This window comes from Myxocyprinus asiaticus, chromosome 21 (genome assembly GCF_019703515.2).
Source record: "Myxocyprinus asiaticus isolate MX2 ecotype Aquarium Trade chromosome 21, UBuf_Myxa_2, whole genome shotgun sequence".
NCBI classification, from domain to species: Eukaryota; Metazoa; Chordata; class Actinopteri; order Cypriniformes; family Catostomidae; genus Myxocyprinus; species Myxocyprinus asiaticus.
The window spans coordinates 7,996,622-8,014,406 of NC_059364.1; the positions used below are offsets into that span (position 1 = coordinate 7,996,622).

General features: G+C 38.8%; 1 protein-coding gene across 3 annotated transcripts in view; it reads left to right on the forward strand.

Annotated features, from left to right (window-relative positions):
• The first annotated feature begins 528 nt into the window (after positions 1-528).
• LOC127412189 (TATA-binding protein-associated factor 172-like) overlaps positions 529-17,785 on the forward strand; it is a 57,817-nt gene continuing 40,560 nt past the window's right edge. For 2 of the 3 annotated variants that reach the window (XM_051648348.1, XM_051648349.1), the window contains exons 1-3: positions 2,243-2,395; positions 10,351-10,465; positions 10,780-10,926. In XM_051648348.1, the coding sequence (XP_051504308.1) occupies positions 2,243-2,395; positions 10,351-10,465; positions 10,780-10,926 (415 nt within the window). Of the gene's footprint in view, positions 884-2,242; positions 2,396-10,350; positions 10,466-10,779; positions 10,927-17,785 lie in introns of those variants that run through there. The other variant, XM_051648350.1, reaches the window with a different exon arrangement.

Genomic DNA, 17,785 nt, shown 5'->3' on the forward strand with positions numbered 1-17,785 from the left:
GTAACAAACGCTCCCAGTCTGGCTAAATGTTTTAATGTTTATTTATTTATTTATTTATTTATAATTATCTTAATTTAAAGGCACAACACAAAATTCAATACAAGTATTACGCCCGCTCTATTGTATCTCCATTTTTTATGATTTGCATTCGCTCTACAGTTTAACTATTTATCGGAAATCAGACAGAGAATCTTGTAAGAACTATTTAAATACCATAGGGAGGTAATAGCAATTAGAAAATGTACATTTCCATGCAATATTTCGATTGTTAAATGAATATCAACGTTAGGTGAGTCTGATTTACTGTAAATGAATTATCAAGTACTTTTCCACATTCATCAAAGCCAAGAAAGCTTTCAATTATATTTTTACTGAAATATTTTAAGTCTCGAGATAAAAATAAAATAATAAAATAAATAAATCGCGTTTCCGGTGTAGGTTTTATTCTCCTTCTGCGTGCTTCCCCTTTAGAAGTGCGTTTTGATTGGTCAGCTCGAGGTCATGTAACCAATCACGGCGCGCCTGCCATGGAGGAAGGAATAAATGCAAGATGGCTCCTCATATAAAACCAACCGCCTGGCTTCCCTTTTGTGATCAACAAAATTACTTTCCCCCACTTATTCGATTAAAATATCGTCTTTGGGGAAGTGCCGAGGGCTGAATTCGTCTTTGCGCTGGTTTAGGTGTTACTCAGCGTCTCTGGGCGCTGTGGGAGATATTTTAGAGGCGAGCACTGCGATTTTGAGCCTGTGCGCGAGACATCGGGCCTGGACGCGCACGCGACGATCAGCGGCACAACAGCACGAGCCCGAACACGAAACCGGTATCACCGGGGCCCGGTTCATATCCCGGACACCCTAACTGCCCACATGGCCGTTTCTAGGTGAGTCAGAGGGTTATGTATGGTTTCCAAAGTATCTGCTGCTGAATTCTTCTCATTTTAGATATTAGAATTTAGATGTCAGATAAGCCGCTACTAAGACATTCTTCATAGCTGTGGGCTGCAGAAACAAAATAACACCCCACGCCCATAAATATTTAACGTGTCAGCTTTTAGTTGCGGTTATTTTATGCTGTATCAAATGTATTAGCATTGATTTATCTTATATTTCACGTGTGATATGAATTGAATCTAAACAGTTGGTGATTTGCCAAAATGGGCCGCCTTTATCCTGGTAAATCTCTGGATAATGTGCAAATCCACTGGTGATTAGTGGACTAACCCATACAATGTCATCCTTCTGAGGGTTAATCACAAATTAATTTTGCAAACTGGACTAAAGGAAACCCTCATTGCTCTTAATCCATCACTTCGGTTCATGCAGTAGATTAATGTGTTGTGATATAACGTCTGTATTCATGCCGTGAGGGAAGCTGGTTGGATTTGTTTAAGAGTAAATAGACATAAGCAGGTATGTTTTTTTGGCGAAAATGATCAGTATCGTCTGATATCTAATAACATCCATAAAATTAATGCATCCATTATCTAGGGGTGTAAATCGAATGTTTCTTCACGATACGATCTTGTATCGATTATCTTGGCTTGCGATCCGATATTTGCCGATACTTTAGATTTGATTCGATTCAGGGCCCTACAATCGATATTCCGATATTATGTGCCTATTTTACACAATTAAAAAAAAATGTTTTGCCCTCAAATGCAACCAAAATATAATTCTGAATATTTTGAGCTCTCTGAAAAGTGTATATTTAGTATCCACAACAAAATTAGGTACTAAATATGTTGAAGAAAAATTATACAGATAATAATATAAAAAATAACATCATAAGTGATCATCAATCGTTTGATTACATCTTATTTTTCAGTTTAATCCAATTCAAAGTACATGCATACGCATGATTTGTTTCCAACTATCCGTGCTGTCCGTGGTTTTCTTGGCTACAACTTCCACAGTTGTAATGAAAAATGCTGTGGCTGACATGAGAGTATTAAAATAAAGGTGCATCTTAAAAAAAAATGTCTATATCTATATTTACGCGTCGTATCGATAACATTTGAATCGTTGCGTCGATCCAGATCGATTGATCGTTACACCCCTACCATTAAGACGACCAGGCCCAAATTGTGTTATTGTGGCTTTAGTGGGCTTTCAGTCTTGAGTGTTTTATCATTGTGATGCTCCCTGATAGACTTACCAGTAGTCCGTCTCAATCATTTTCCTAAAGCATATTTGGTTCCTGATGGTAAGTACTGATCATCAATCAGGTCTTCATTCTGTGAATGATAATGTCCTCTCTCTCTTTCTCCAGGCTGGAACGTCTGTTTATCTTACTGGATACAGGTACGACTCCTGTGACCAGGAAAGCAGCTGCTCAACAGCTGGGAGATGTTGTCAAACTTCACCCACATGAGCTTAATAACCTGATTTCAAAGGTGAGTGTTTTGCCATTGTTCAGACAGGCAGCAAAAAAACATATCTGACACAAATCTATTTAGTTGTCGGAACAAAAACTAAAACATTCAGTGTGCATGCAGAAAATGTACATATTACCTAACCAGATATGTCACTGAATTAGATGCCCTGCAATATCACACATGCCTCTGTGACAGTTTTAGTCTCTGTAAACAACAGCAAACAAAATGTGTCAGATTCATTGTTCTGCTTTTCAGAAGACTTTAAGGTGCTTTCTGCCTATTAAAGGGGTAGTTCACCCAAAAATGTAAATTCTCTCATCATTTACTCAACCTTATGCCATCCCAGATGTGTATGACTTACTTTCTTCAGCAGAACACAAAGATTTTTAGAAGAATATCTCAACTCTGTAGGTCTGTAAAACGCAAGTGGATGGTGATCAACACTTTAAAGCTCCAAAAAGCACAGACAGTCATTGTAAAAGTAATCCATACGACTCCAGTGGTTAAATTAATGTTTTCCAAAAGCGAAACGATCACTTTAGGTGAGAAACAGATCAATATTTAAGTCATTTTCGCTATAATTGTTTACTTCTGGTCGCTCTCCTAAGCGTCCACGAGGTGACTCGGGTGACGCTGCCTCTCGCGTGACGTAATCGTGTTGGCATGTTCACATGAGGACTGACGTGATACAACTGGAAATGCAGCTCGATTTGTTTACAAGAGAACGCTATTCACAAGCTTCATTTGTTTTGCTTTCGCTTTTATTTGAACATGCCAACGCGCTTGCGTGATGCGAATGGTGGTGTGAACCGATTCCCCTCGTGGACTCGCATCGGAGAGCGACTGGAAGTAAACAATTATAGTGAAATGGATTTAAATATTGTTCTGTTTCTCACTCAAAACGATAATTTTGCTTTAGAAGACATTAATTAAACCACTGGAGTCCTATGGAGAACTTTTACAACTATTGTCTGTGCTTTTTAGAGTTTTAAAGTGTTGATCAACATCCACTTGCATTTTGTGGACCTACAGAGCTGAGATATTCTTCTGAAAATCTTTGTGTTCAGCAGAAGAAAGTCATACACATCTGGGATGGCATGAGGGTCAGAATTTTTATTTGTGGGTGAACTGTTCCTTTAATCATTTTGCACGTTCAAAGGGCAGTCCATATATGGGAAGCAGGAAGCTGAGAACATGGTTTCAGTACATTTGTCGTGCAAAATGCTATTTTGCTACCATTGATTTTGATGAATTTGACCACACAGGATAACACTAATGGGCACCTGCCCCATCTCTGATTACAACGGGATCAACGGTACAGTGGTTTCTTTCAGGGTCTGAAATTTTCTTTTCATCCCACCAGCCAAGGTGAAAATCATTCGGTTCCTGTATTATAATGCAATCGTTACCAGTGAATTTGTATGTGTGGTGATGGGTTATTAAAACTTACACTGGAAATCCGAAAATGGTCTTCCCTTCACCCTGATGGCATGAACGCTCCTGAACATTGCCATTATTGTACTTCAAGATTTACAGCTTACTGAGTCTATCGATGAGCACAGCAGCGGTACTAGCTAATGAGAGCCGTTCTATGTAAACGCCTCCAACATTACTGGTTGTAGGCCAACAGAGCACCCTTGAGGACAAATCTGGAACATGTTAAATTATTTTACAAGCACCCGCCAGAATGGCGTGTGACACTGAAATTCACCGGCCAAATAGAAAATTTGTGTTGGGTGTTAATTTTGGACCCTGGTTTCTTTGTAGGGTGGGGTTTTGGACAGAGGGCATATCTAATTCAAGAAGTTGTAGAATGGTCAACATCGCTTGTAGGCCGATTCAAACTGCCCTAACAAACACCAACATCCAACACTTGTTGGGTTTTGTCGGATCAGTGTGATCACCCTGTTGGTATTCGTTGGTGTCTTTCACCAATTTAACATGTTCAGTCGGGTTTTGTCAGGTCTTTGAATGTTTGAGCAGTCTGGTATGATTTTTCCAACAAAGTCTGATGTAATCTAACTTAATCACGAACTGTTGCCATGACAGTGAGGTAAGCGTACCTGTCAACTCGCAGAAAAATAATGCAAGCGGCCACACCTGCATTGATAGAGATGGAGAAACATAGTCAATCACGATTAATCACATTTTTGTAGCGAACTTAAAGCATTAAGTTCTTTTCTAAAGAAAACAAAACATTATATGTTAAGTGTTGTGTGGATGACACGTCAGGGAATATGTACAAATAGGCAAGGCATGGAGATTAATTTGTGCTGAAGTGCTCTTTACTCATGAAAAACACAGATCCTTTATTTTTCAAATGGTGTCAAATCACACAAAATGCAAATGGCTTTTATTTATACACATTTTATGGACAACCTCGTGTAAAATGTTTTTTTTTATTTTTTATTTTTATTTTTTGCACTGGATTGCTGTCCTCTGACAGAACTCTTGGAATGTTTAATCAACCGCACATAATATTTATATATTAAATGACAGACATTAGGCTTAATATTACCTCTTCCTTGTTAGTCGTCTTCAAAGACGAACAACGACACGCAAAGACGTAAGTTTGATGGTGTTTATTTGTTCAGTGTGAACACGACTGTTATGTTTCTCAACCTTCTAAATACAACAGCCAAATTCAGAATGTTTAAATTGTTTGTGTCTGTTGGTGTTTGTTGGGGCAGGGTGAACTGGCCTTTAGGTGTGTTCAAGTCATGTCAGGCCCTTTCCCAAATGACACATTCTTGATGTGGATTGCCTGTCTTATCACCTGTGTTTGTGTGTTCCCATATGAGACCATAGGGTGTCCATTTGTCATTTTATCACTCAGAAATGTTGTTTTCAAGATGATTTTAGTATTATTGTGAGTATCTAATGGCACTTTTCCACTGCACGTTACGACTCGACTCTGCTCGCTTTACTTTTCTGAGCTTGCTTTTCCACTGCTGTTTAGTGCAGCCTCAACGTGGGTGGGATTATAAACTGATCGTCATAGTTGCGCCTCTGCTGCCGTGACATAAATTGGCCTGGTTGTTTTAGAAGCAAGTTTTCCAGTAGCTGGTCAACTAAATAAAGTGAAGCTTTCAAGCAGAATATAGAGTTAACGTAACAAAACGTACCATCCTCCATCGTGGACTCCAACAACGCCGTGGCCGAGTCCAGGGCACTCTCCCTCCCATTGCTCGCCGGTCTGTTGCCATAGATAACATCCATTTGGTCGAACCACTTCCACTTTCTTCTATTTGAACCATTCCAGCTGTTGTGGACCTTGATGGTTCTGTAGTCAGTTTTTTTTTTTTTTTTTTTTTTTTAACTTTTCCCTACACTGTTAGTAGGTCCGTTAGTAGCTGTGTGCGGCCAACAGCTGCTGAGATACTTCCTGAAAGACTTTTTCGTTTCACGTCACCCCATCCAGCTCTCATTGGATCCTCTCCTCGGCTACTAACGAGAGGAACCTATGCACCTCGTTTTATTGACCACGGCGTGGTTTTGCGCGCAGCCATTTTTTTTTTTTTTTTTTTTTTTACAATTTGAAAGTCACGTGAACAAATGATACTGCTATCGCTGTTGCTAACTTTAAAACTAGCGGGTTGATGTCCCGTGTCGCAAATCCAGTGACACTGGTAGTGACGATTATCTCTGACCAATCAGTGATCTGCAGGGTTTTTACGCCATATTTAGTATCGGCTCGGCTCGCTTGGAACCTCGACCGAGGTAGTACTAAAAAAAAGTACCAGATATTATCCACAATGGAAACCCCCCAAAAAGTGAGCAGAGTCGAGTTGAGCTGTACCGTGCAGTGGAGAAGCCCCATAAAATATTAAGATGAGAGAGTATGTTCCTGTACATAGTTATAGCTTGCAATAATCATTATATTTATTTGAATAGCTATGTTCGGTCTACCGGCTATATACTGTATATAGTGTATATGTATAGATGTGTGGATGTTTTGTTTTTTTTAAATGATTTTTGCGATGCGTGAGACGCATGTTCTTTCTGTATATTTGACTGTTCCATGCACCTGCCTCCAGCCATTCAGGTGTCCAAGTCATGTTGATTTGTTCTCTAAATATTTTATAAATATGGGGTTTTATTGTTCTGTAAGCTTTGTATTGCAGATCTTGTAATGCTTTATTGTCGGTGTGTTGCTTTGAATTATTTAATAAAAACAAATATTTAAGAGTGAGTTTACGATGTGTTCCTTTACCCTATCATTACTTTTTCTAATAATAATTAGTAAAATTGTATGTAAAGGAAAAACATGATGTATAAAAATGCGTTATCTGATTGAAGTCTATCCCAAATTCACACTTCTATAACTCATGCACACTCGGCCTTGCTGACCAGCGACCCACCGGTCTGCACTCACATCATCAAAGTCTGGACTTAGAAGAAGACAGCAAGGGTGTAGGGTGCCATTTGGGACAGGGCCTCGAAATGATCATATTTACTAGTTGAGCTTACATGAACGCCACCACAAAGTCATAATTACAATAGGCCTGTCACGTTAATTACGACTTATCGTATGAAATATGGACATGACCTCGATGATTTTTGCTGACCTTGATATTGCTCATTGTGTTTACATGCATGTTTGTTTACATAAGAATTAATGTCACCAACATTTTAGCCAGTTGTGCTGCTTCTGTCCTCTCATCTGCTCTCTGTGTCAGAGGTGGGGCTCAGGCATTTCCTCCACACGCACACAGAGCAGACAGCGATAGGTGAAGATTACATGTTACTCGAGGTAAATAGGTGTTTTTTCCCGACGACTGCATAATTTCAGCCAGAAAGTTTGGAAGAATTAGTCCAAATGGACTTGGTTTCAAAACATTGACGAGAACGAGCCGGTATGTCGAAAAGTGGCAATACAGCTAACCCAGGGCTTGACATTAATGCTTGTCCGGGACAAGTACATTTTTGCAAGGGCAAGTGAAAGTGAATTTAACTTGCCCAACTGGAGAAGTTGCCTGATTGAAACCTTAATAATGCTAAAAATACCGGGTTTATTTGTGATTTTAGCATATGCCTGTATCACTTATTTAAAACAAACATATCTTGCTGTTGAAAATAATCTACAGTGTCTGAAATTCTGCGTGGGATTCAGAGTATTGTCTTTATATTCCAGAATCTGTGGGAATACAGGAAATCCGCTTTTGCGTTTGTTTCCTCTCTCTCTCTCTTTCTCTCTCTCTCTCTCGTGCTACAGCGCTTGTTGAATTTGGTGTGAGCGCGCGAAGTGGACACATTTTTTCTGACATGCGAATGTCATCGCACTGCACCTGTGTTAAGAGAGTGATGTGATAAAGCTATTGCACCTATTTATAAATGACAAAGCTGTCAACGTTGCAAGGGCGTAACGTTGGAGCGATCCAGGTTTGCAGCCTTTCATATCGTGGCGCTCCGTCATAAGTCATAATACAACACCTTTGACAAGAACGAAGAGAAACGTTTAAACACCTGTTACATCTCTCATCTCCATCTCTCTGGAGCTCTTTCTGACCTATACAGGTATTCTCTGCCATGTGAATCAGTCAGTTTTAATATGTAATAATATGCAAACATATGTAATATATAAAACACTATAATATTAACAATATACATAAAATGAAAATATATTATGTCTTTAAAATACATGTGTCAGTCAAAAATAAGGTTCTCCATAATGAAAATGGAAAAGCTACATATTCTTAAAAAAAGAAAAGAAAAATAAATCTTTAACTGTAATACTATGCTATTTATATTTGTTTCATGTGGTATTGAACACATCCACATTTTTTATTTAATAAATAAAATATGAGGTCGTACAACCATCAAGTAAAAAGCAGTCATATTTTCCTTACACCTGATTCAGTTTTGTTTTTATATTTTATTATTTAAATATAAAAACATTATTTGTTGAGGTAAAAGTAATTTTAACAAATACTGTTAATTGTTATGTCATGAATATATTCATTTTTTTTGGTGGGTTGTTCCATCTGACATTTGATATCCTGCTGGGACATGCCAAATGTCTCTGTTTTTTCAGGGATGTAAGATGTGTTTCTGGAGTGGACATGTTAAGTGTAAAGGTGTGGGGTTGTTGATTTTTCATATGTTGATAAAAGTTCACAGTTATGTTATTTGTCAACAACCCACATACAGTATTAAATAAGCAGGGTACTTTCTCAGGATTTGTTAGAATTTTAATGCATTTTGTTAACATTAAACAGCAATTTTAACTGCTAATTTTAGAAAACACAACAGCAAAAAAAAAAAAAAGTAATTTTTCTTTCCGGACAATAAGTGAATGACCAAGGACAAGCACATCACAATGCTTTATGTCGAGCCCTAGCTCATCTAAAACATAACCATTCCATCCAGTTTTCCAAGCTGGGAACAAAAAACGCAGTTGGAGATGGAGAGGGGCCTTCCCGACTTTAATTTGTTTTTGACATTCCGATTCCAATGTCTGAATATTCATAAGAATTAGAAGTTAATTGCTCTTTGAAAGGGTGTTTATGCTATTAGTGGCATAAAATGGTCTTAAATTGACAATAATATCGTTTCACAATTATTTCTTGGACAATATATCGTCCAACAAAAGTCTAAATTACGCTCGGTGTTTAGATTTTTTTTTCTTTAGCCCTGACTTTCCCAGTTGGGGACGTGTCGATTTTAAGAATCATGGTGGAAGCAAAGTGTTATTGGTAATTATTCTGTTTTACTTGTGGATTTGGACTGAACATTTTAGTTTGTATGCATTATCTGTACTGTTAATGATGAATAACGATAAAACTTGCCAGCAACAGGCATTTCCCACCATTGTATGTCGCTGCAAGAAAATTATAAAATATATTAATTACACGCCTAATGCATGGCTTTGCTCTTTATTTTGTTGCATTAAAGGCTGTCAAAATTACAATTTGTTGAATTTGAATTCTAAAACTAGTTATGTAACAAAATGAAAATTTTTAAATACTGGGCCAAAAACTAAAAATGATTATTTTAAGTTAGACTTTGTTTGGAAGAATTAAATTCTAAATGTGATTATTAGGAAAGCACTAAAACCACTTTTTATATAACTGCACATTTCATTATAAAATAGAGTAGACAAAAGAATTGGGCCTGCATAGAAAATTTGAAACGTATTAAGAAAACCTTTTGTTAACTACTCAACTGGATAATGCAGCAACAAAATTAACTATTGTTATTAATAATAAAAATAGTAAATAGTTATACAGTAATAAAATTGAAGTCGTTATTTCATAACTTTAAAACCCTCTGGCTTTTATTTTGTCGAAACACTCCAGGAAGAACTTTGAGTTTCAGTCTGTAGGCTAGTTTACAGACAGTAGTTTTAATATGCTTCTCATCATTCTCAATGCATGTTTTAAGAGAACCAAACTATCAAGCATCTACATCTAAGATGGAGTTCATGTGGAGCGCACGCATATTGCGAGCTGCAGCACTGAAAAAAAAAAACAGCAGCACATCACAAGCCGCGCACATGATTTGTGTGTGGGTCAACAACAGAGCAGTGCTCATTCACTGAATGGCGCTGCGCATGCAGACTGTATATTTATTTACTTAAACACAGCCTTGCGGATTACAAAACTATTGTATGGCTTCAAGAGACATACAGTGGCTTTATCCCCTTACAAAACGTACAATGGTGATATTATCATAGTTCTCAGATATATAGTACTGTATGATTACAAAATTCAGGTATTTACATGGAAGTCCATGATGGTTCATATCCAAAAAACATGGCACTGCCATGGAACTTTGTTTGTCTTACAATCCTGTGCATCTTTTAATGGTGATATAACACCCATTTAGTATGCATGATGTTAACAGTTTCAAGTGTGAAAAGCCATAAGAGAGTATGATGTTTATAAGCTATAATGTATTTCAACAAGCCTTACTGTTGCCGAGTTACAGCGCTCTGATTATTAATCTGTTTTCATTCCCTCCTGTCTTAAAAGGTTTTAACATACTTGAGGAGTCCAAACTGGGATACGCGAATCGCTGCGGGACAGGCTGTCGAAGCCATAGTGAAGAATATTCCAGAATGGAACCCCGCTCCAAAGCCAAAAGATGGTTAGCTAAATATTGTCAGATTGCATAACCAAAGAATTTGACGTTTTGGAATTCTGTATACATTTTTACAGGAATGCACATTGCTGCAGTAACTTGTTACATCATCTGCTTAGCATCATGTGTCTGCCTACACACTGGCAAGTGCTTCTCAAAGCTGTTGCAGATCGCAACAATCTGATCCCTGCAATTGTGATGCCACACATTAACAACTAACAAGCCGGAGGCCTCTAATGATTTCAGTTCTTTATTTCTGATATCTGGTTAAGTGAGTGTCTTGTGCTGATCACGTGCTTTATAATGTGTGTTGTCCTCAGAGGTGTTTTCAGAAGACATGTCTCCAGAGGACAGCTCCTCAGACAGGCTGAGCTTCTACAGGTTCGATATCTCCCGTCTGCTCAAGCATGGAGCATCGCTGCTCGGCTCTGCTGGTGCTGAATTTGAGATACAAGATGACAAATCCGGTATGATTAGATTTCTCACTCTGGCTTTATAATTTTTATGTTGTTCATGGTGCTTCTTGAGGCGAACATCACTATTACTTTATTATTTGTTCCTGAAGCTCAACTGGTAGAGCATACTGCTAGAAATACCAAGGTCATGGGTTCGATTCCCAGGGTATGCATGAACGGGGGAAAGTTCACCCAAAAATGAAAACCCCATATGACTTTTTATTTTTCTTTACACAAAGGGTGAATTTTTTTTTTTTTTTAAATGTTGTGCTCAGTGATGTCATACAATGGCAGTTTATCTTGACTACCTTTTCAAGCTTCAAAAAGGATGCAAAAGTATATTTCAGAAGTCTTAATAAATTATATGCAATTATATGCCCTGTTCTGAAGGATTACGAAAAGGTTTGGTGAGAAACAAACTGAAATGAAATGTATTATTTAGCGAACTTCCCTGACCGTTGCTCTCCTGTGCGTGTTCATGAGAGTGCACGAAAGCAGAAGTTACGTTGCCCCCGCTCACAAGATGGGCCGTTCGAACGAAAATGTGCTTTTTTTTTTTTTTAGTTGGGCAAGGCGTTTTCAATCCATTCCTATGGGAGTTTGAGTGTCGTGCTCGCGTAGTGGATTGTGGGATTGACAGCTTTGCGGAGAAAGTGCTGAGGGTAGTCGAGAGCATCAAAAAGTTGAGAAATGAGAAGTGGGAAATGCCGGGTGCCAGCCAATCACTTTGAGATGAAAGCAGTGACACCTGTCATAAGCGATTCAAAATCTGCCTTTAATGCTGATGTTTCTGGTGTTTTCAGTGTTTTGATCACATCATTGTTTAATTCAGACTCGAAACAAATCAAATGGAGATTGCATTCATTCATTGACAACACTGTGGCTGGGTAAGTAAAAGTGTAACATCAACACTGTTTCTTTCAACTGTAATCATGCATATGTAAGATTATATTATTGCTGGTATCCTGAAAATGGTGATAGACAATACACACTCGCTTTACATACTACAAACACCCCCCAAAGCGACAACTCTCTAGCGTTGAGGGCGTCGTTGGGTGGATTATTTTCGTGTCAGTAGACACGTACCGTATTCGGAAATCAAACTGAGAGAATTAAGAGGCTGAAGGCAGTCACACCGTGTCCTAACCAGAAGGCAAACGACACACTATAAAAGCCTCTTCCATCTCTCTCTCAGTTTGATTTCCGAGTACTCCGGTTCATACAAATAAGGCCGGGCATAGAAATGCTTCTTATCTTCGACTTCAAACTCTTCAGGCATGTTTTGTATGTTCTGTTCTCTGGTTTGTGTGCAGCTGTGATGTGTTCTGTTGGTACAATACTGTAGTGGACAGTTTTTAGATAACAAAAGTTTTTACTTGAACGCCCCATTTTGCTGTGTATTCTGTTGCTCTCGTGCACTCTAATGAAAGCGTAAAGGAGAGAAACTGTTGAAGATTTTCACTAAATAATACATTACACTTGGGGTGCTGGGTAGCTCAGCAAGTAAAGACGCTGACTACCACACCTGGGGTCGCAAGTTCTAATCCAGGGCGTGCTGAGTGACTCCAGTCAGGTCTCCTAAGCAACCAAATTGGCCAGTCACCTGACTTTATCAAGCCCGCTTCACGGGTGTGCTTCAGTGGTCACATTCTTGCGGATATGAAATGATGCACAATGTATAGTGCGCGTTCAAGCCATGTTTTATTTCAGATGACTGTACGCGCTGTTCCACGAGTCCACCTAGTTACCTGTTATTTCTTGACACTGCTTCAGTTTTAAACCAACTAGGTTCTGTCTGGCGGTACTGAATGCACACCTCAGACTTTGGAGCTGGCCAATCATAGTGAATATTTTGGGGTGGCACCTGGGATGGCCAATGGAGTGAACGTTCATTGAAATGTCATTTTCCATTGCAGTACGCATATACATTTAAAAAAATCACTTATATTTGGCAGGCCAAATCAAAGGTCATCACGGGCCAACTTTGGCCTGCGGGCCCTAGTTTGGGCACCTCTGGTCTAAAAAAAAAAAAAAAAAAAGTGTAAAGCGTTACACTGTCACACTACGAATCTAATTTTATTTGTTTGTTCACCAATTAACTTTGGGTGGCAGATGCAACTGGAGCTTATTGATGTTTACCTGGGTATGTGCTGATAATATTTTGAAAGATTATGTGTATATTTAACATTGTTCCTGAGCCTTCGATGCCAGCCTATCTATTGGTTGGGTTATCCTCCGGAGGTTTCTGTGAGACCCCATTGCTGGGATCTTCTGAGTGCTTCCTGTGGATGCCACCTGTCTTCCTCTCAGCAGGTCCTGTGTGATCTCCTGCATATTTTATTAGTACATTTGTTATTGGGTGTGAAGGTCTGGTCACACAGATCGTGCCTTGGGTTAAGATTAAAAATAGCTATGCTACACGATCATCAAACTTTTTTCCACAAGCACTTGGTATGGCTTGCTCTTTTATTATGTATTAGAAGAACTCTAATGCATTGGCCAACTACCCATCATCTGATCAGCCAAAAACAAGAAGATCTAAAAAAAAAATGTACTATGAGAAAATGCTAGGAAGACGTGCATTGAATTGTTTTGCTTTTGATTTGACTGTAGTAAGGAAATAAAAGCTATTTCCATTGACGTTCTTTTTTTTCCTGGAATCAGGTAACAAGTGTGCAGTTTATTTGCATGTCTATAATGATAGAGGAAATGATTCATGGACCCATTTGTCCTTGGTTTTCCATGTCAGTGTTCCATAAGCTGTGCTTAGTCATATCCCTGACCCCAAGTAAGACTCTTCCCGCATTTGTCAGTTTGTGCTTCGGACATGAATGATACCTCATTCTGTTGCTTGAGAAGAGGTGTGCTTTCACTTTAAGCAATTCCTCCTAATGCTGCTGCAAACTCTTTTAGCCAAGTAGGTATAGCTACAGGCCGGAGACCTCCAAATGGAGGTGGAGTCGCCAAAAGAAGGCAGGGTTACTCCAAAAGGAGGTTGCCCCAACTCCAAAGGGTTAAGGTTAGGGAAAGGGTTAGGGGCTCCTTATATCTTTAATGGCATTTTGGAGCTCACGCCCCTTTTTGGAGCCATGCCTGCAGCTATACCCTTCTCATTTAGCTGCTCTGGAACTTCCACAAGACTGAGCCGTTGAATTAGACATGCCCCCTCTTTTTAAAATCCTGCCCTCCAAAGAAAAGGTTGTGACCCATAGGCCTGTCACGATAATTACGTTATCGATTTATCGTATGATATATGGACATTGCTCATTTTTGCCGACCTCGATATTGCCCATTGTGTTTACATGCGTGTTTGTTACAAAAGAATTAATGTCACCAACATTTCGCGCTGCGTCTCTGCTCGCGTCTGTTTTTTTTGTTTTTTTTTGTCGGAGGTGGGGCTCAGGCAGCTCCACACACACACGGAGCGGACAGCGACAAGTGAAGATTATGTGTAACTCGAGGCTAATAGGTGTTTTAATACAGGGCTCGACATTAACGCTTGTCCAGGACAAGTGGAAATTTTGAACGGGCAAGTTAAAGAGAATTTTAATTGCCCAACCGGACAAGTAGCTTGATTAAAATCTCAACAACGAATGTTGGCTCAGTAGCGCAGGATAGCGGGGATTGAGCACAATTTTAATAATAACCGCATGTTTCACTTTCAGAATGCGGGGAATTTCCTCTATCGCTTCGCCCTCTCGCCTTCGCTCGTGGTGCAGCGTTCAGCGGCATGTGAGTGCGAGCAGTGCACGTATCTACTGAATTTTAGATTTTACATATATAAATGGGTATAAACCTGTTAATTGGACATGCGAATTGTGTTGTACCACGTCTCTATAAGCGAGCGATGCGATTTAAAAGTATTGCTCCTGTTTATAATCAACAAAGCTGTCTTCATCGCAAGCGTGCAACGTTGGAGAAATCTAATTTTGTCTCGTCACATCGTTGTGCTCCCTCATAATACAGCAAGAAAGGCAGAAATTGCAGAAATGCTTTGTGTAATAATACCAAATCTAGAGTGAAGAGAAACGCTTAAAACAGGCTTATGCACCCATTACATCTCTTATCTTTCTAGAGCTCCATCTAATATATGTATCCGAGGTATTTTCTCTGCCATATGAATCAGTCAATTTTAATAAGTATATAACAATATAATATTAACACTAACATTAATAAATTACAATGAAAACATTGTCTTTAATATGCATATCTGTTTTTAATATACAACATAACTGATTTTATCTGTTAACATATTTTCAATGCATTTAGTCAATATTAAACAGCCGCTTTTAATGCAGCTGGTGAGAATTGACTTGTACTCACAAAGAGATGATTTACACCAAAATGAAAATTGGGTAACACTTTACAAAAAGGTTCCATTTGTTAACGTTAGTTAACTACATCAATTAACATGAATTAACGATAAACACCACTTATGTAATTTATTAATCTTTGTTAATGTTAATTCCAACATACAGTATATTAATACATTTTCATACATTAAAATAAAAAGTTGTATATGTTAACATTAGTTCATGCACTATGAACTAACAATGAACAACTGTTTTTTTTTTTTTTTTTTTTTTTTTAGTAACTAACATTAAGATTGACAAATGCTGTAAAATATTGTTCATTTGTTAGTTCATGATGCCTAATGCATTATCTAATGTTAATGAACCTTATTGTAAAGTGTTACCAAAAATTATGACATCATTACTCGCCTTCATGTTGTTCCAATCCTGTCTGACTTTCTATCTTCTGTGGAACTCAAAAGATGATGTTAGGGAGAATGTTAGATTCAATCCACTTTTATTTAAGGAAGGAAAAAAAAAAGATACTTCTGTGTTCCTCAGAAGAGAGAAATTCATACAGGCTTGAGGGTTAGTAATGATTTGCCATCTTTCTGCACTGTGTTCTTAATCCCTATCAGATGTAAATAATGACGATGGAGGATTTTTTTTCTTACGTCCTTTTGTTTTTGTCTTCAGACAAGTAACTTTTTACTCGGACAAGTGAATGACCAATTTATTTGTCGGAAGGACAAGCACATGACGATGCTTAATGTCGAGCCCTGTAATAGTGGTTTTCCTGATGACTGCATAATTCCAGCCTGAAAGTTTGGAAGAATAAGTCTAAATGGTTTCAAAGCTGCATTCCACAGCTCTGGTGTGGGAACATTTTAGCTTTAAGCCGAATGAGAGAGGAGAGTCCATTAACGTGAACGAGCCGATATGCCGACTTTGCCACTGTTTTTAAACAAAGAAAAGTGGCAATATAACTAACCTAAAAGCTTATCTAAACCATAACCATCCCATCCTAATTTCTGAGCTGGGAACAAAAAACGCAGTTGGCAATGGAGAGGGGCCTTCCCGATTTCAATTTTTTTTTTTTATTTTTATTTTTTTACATTCCAATTCCAATGTCTGAATATTCTTAAGAATAAAGATTTCAGGGGGCCTGGGTAGCTCAGCAAGTATTGACGCCGACTACCACCCCTGGAGTCATTAGTTTGAATCCAGGGCGTGCTGAGTGACTCCAGCCTGGTCTCCTAAGCAACCAAATTGGCCCGGTTGCAAGGGATTGTAGAGTCACATGGGATAACCTCCTCGTGGTCACTAAAATGTGTGAATCTCGCTCTCGATGGGGCGCGTGGCGAGTTGTGCGTGGATGCCGCGGAGAATAGTGTGGGCCTCCACACACACTACATCTCCGCGGTAACATGCTCTACAAGCCACGTGATAAGATGCGCAAATTGACTGTCTCGGACACGGAGGCAACTGAGATTCGTCCTCCGCCACCTGGATTGAGGCGAGTCACTACGCCACCACGAGGACTTAGAGCGCATTGAGAACCGGGCATTCCAAATAAATTGCGATTACGGCTGCCAGGATTATGTAACCGTGAAAACTGGCGATTACAGCATTTAAGTCTGCTCCTGTTGCGTCAGTGGTTTCCAGTTACGTGTTTTTGCAGTGGTTGAGTGTTCTAACCAATCACAGACATGTCAGTTGAGCAATGAAACGGCAATGACCAATCAGAGATGCTTAAATTAGTCCTCCGTCCTATCAGTAATGACAACTGATCTTAATGCGCAAGTTTTAAACAGTCCAATACCCATGCTTGCTTTGGTTCACCTCTGTTTGCTGTGGCAAATGAAAATTAATAGTAAAGAAACATCACCTGACACTCGAAGAAGCTGTAACAAAAGTGAAAAGCACTTTAGAATTATTTTGGCTTCATTGCATGTTGCACCACTCGGTTGCAACGTAGATGGAAAATACACAGCAAACGAGCAATGTGACAAACTAAAATGCTCTCGTTCTATTCGAGGCATAGACGCTGTGTAAATTGATTTATTATGCTGATTAGACAGCTTCATTTTTAATGAAAACATTCGCAAGAGTGCAGAACTCTGTTTGGTGCTCCAGTGAGCTCGCACTAAACTACAGGTTTCAACCTGTATAAACCTGAAGTGAGTGACCGCTTCAGTCATTGTAATGGGAGAGTTTGCTTGATTTCTGTCTACAGTTTATTAAAAATTGAATAACGCTTCAGTTTTGTCATGTTAATAAGAAGGCTAATGTGACTTTGATTTGAATAAAATGGCAATAAAGTAATTCAGCTTAAATGTTCTAAGCTTGTTTTGAAGGTGTTGCCTTTGCAATTTGGCATGAATGGCATATATCACGAATCGCCATCATTATTGTCTCTGCTCTAATTAGACTCATTTGCCCTGCAGCTGCTATTGGCAGATTTACAATTTTCACATATCGCACTAACTCCAATGCAGATGGTTGTTTTTAATTCCCAATGTGCAACCCCTAAGGCCAAATATGATCTAACGATGAGCTTACATGAACAAGATCACCAC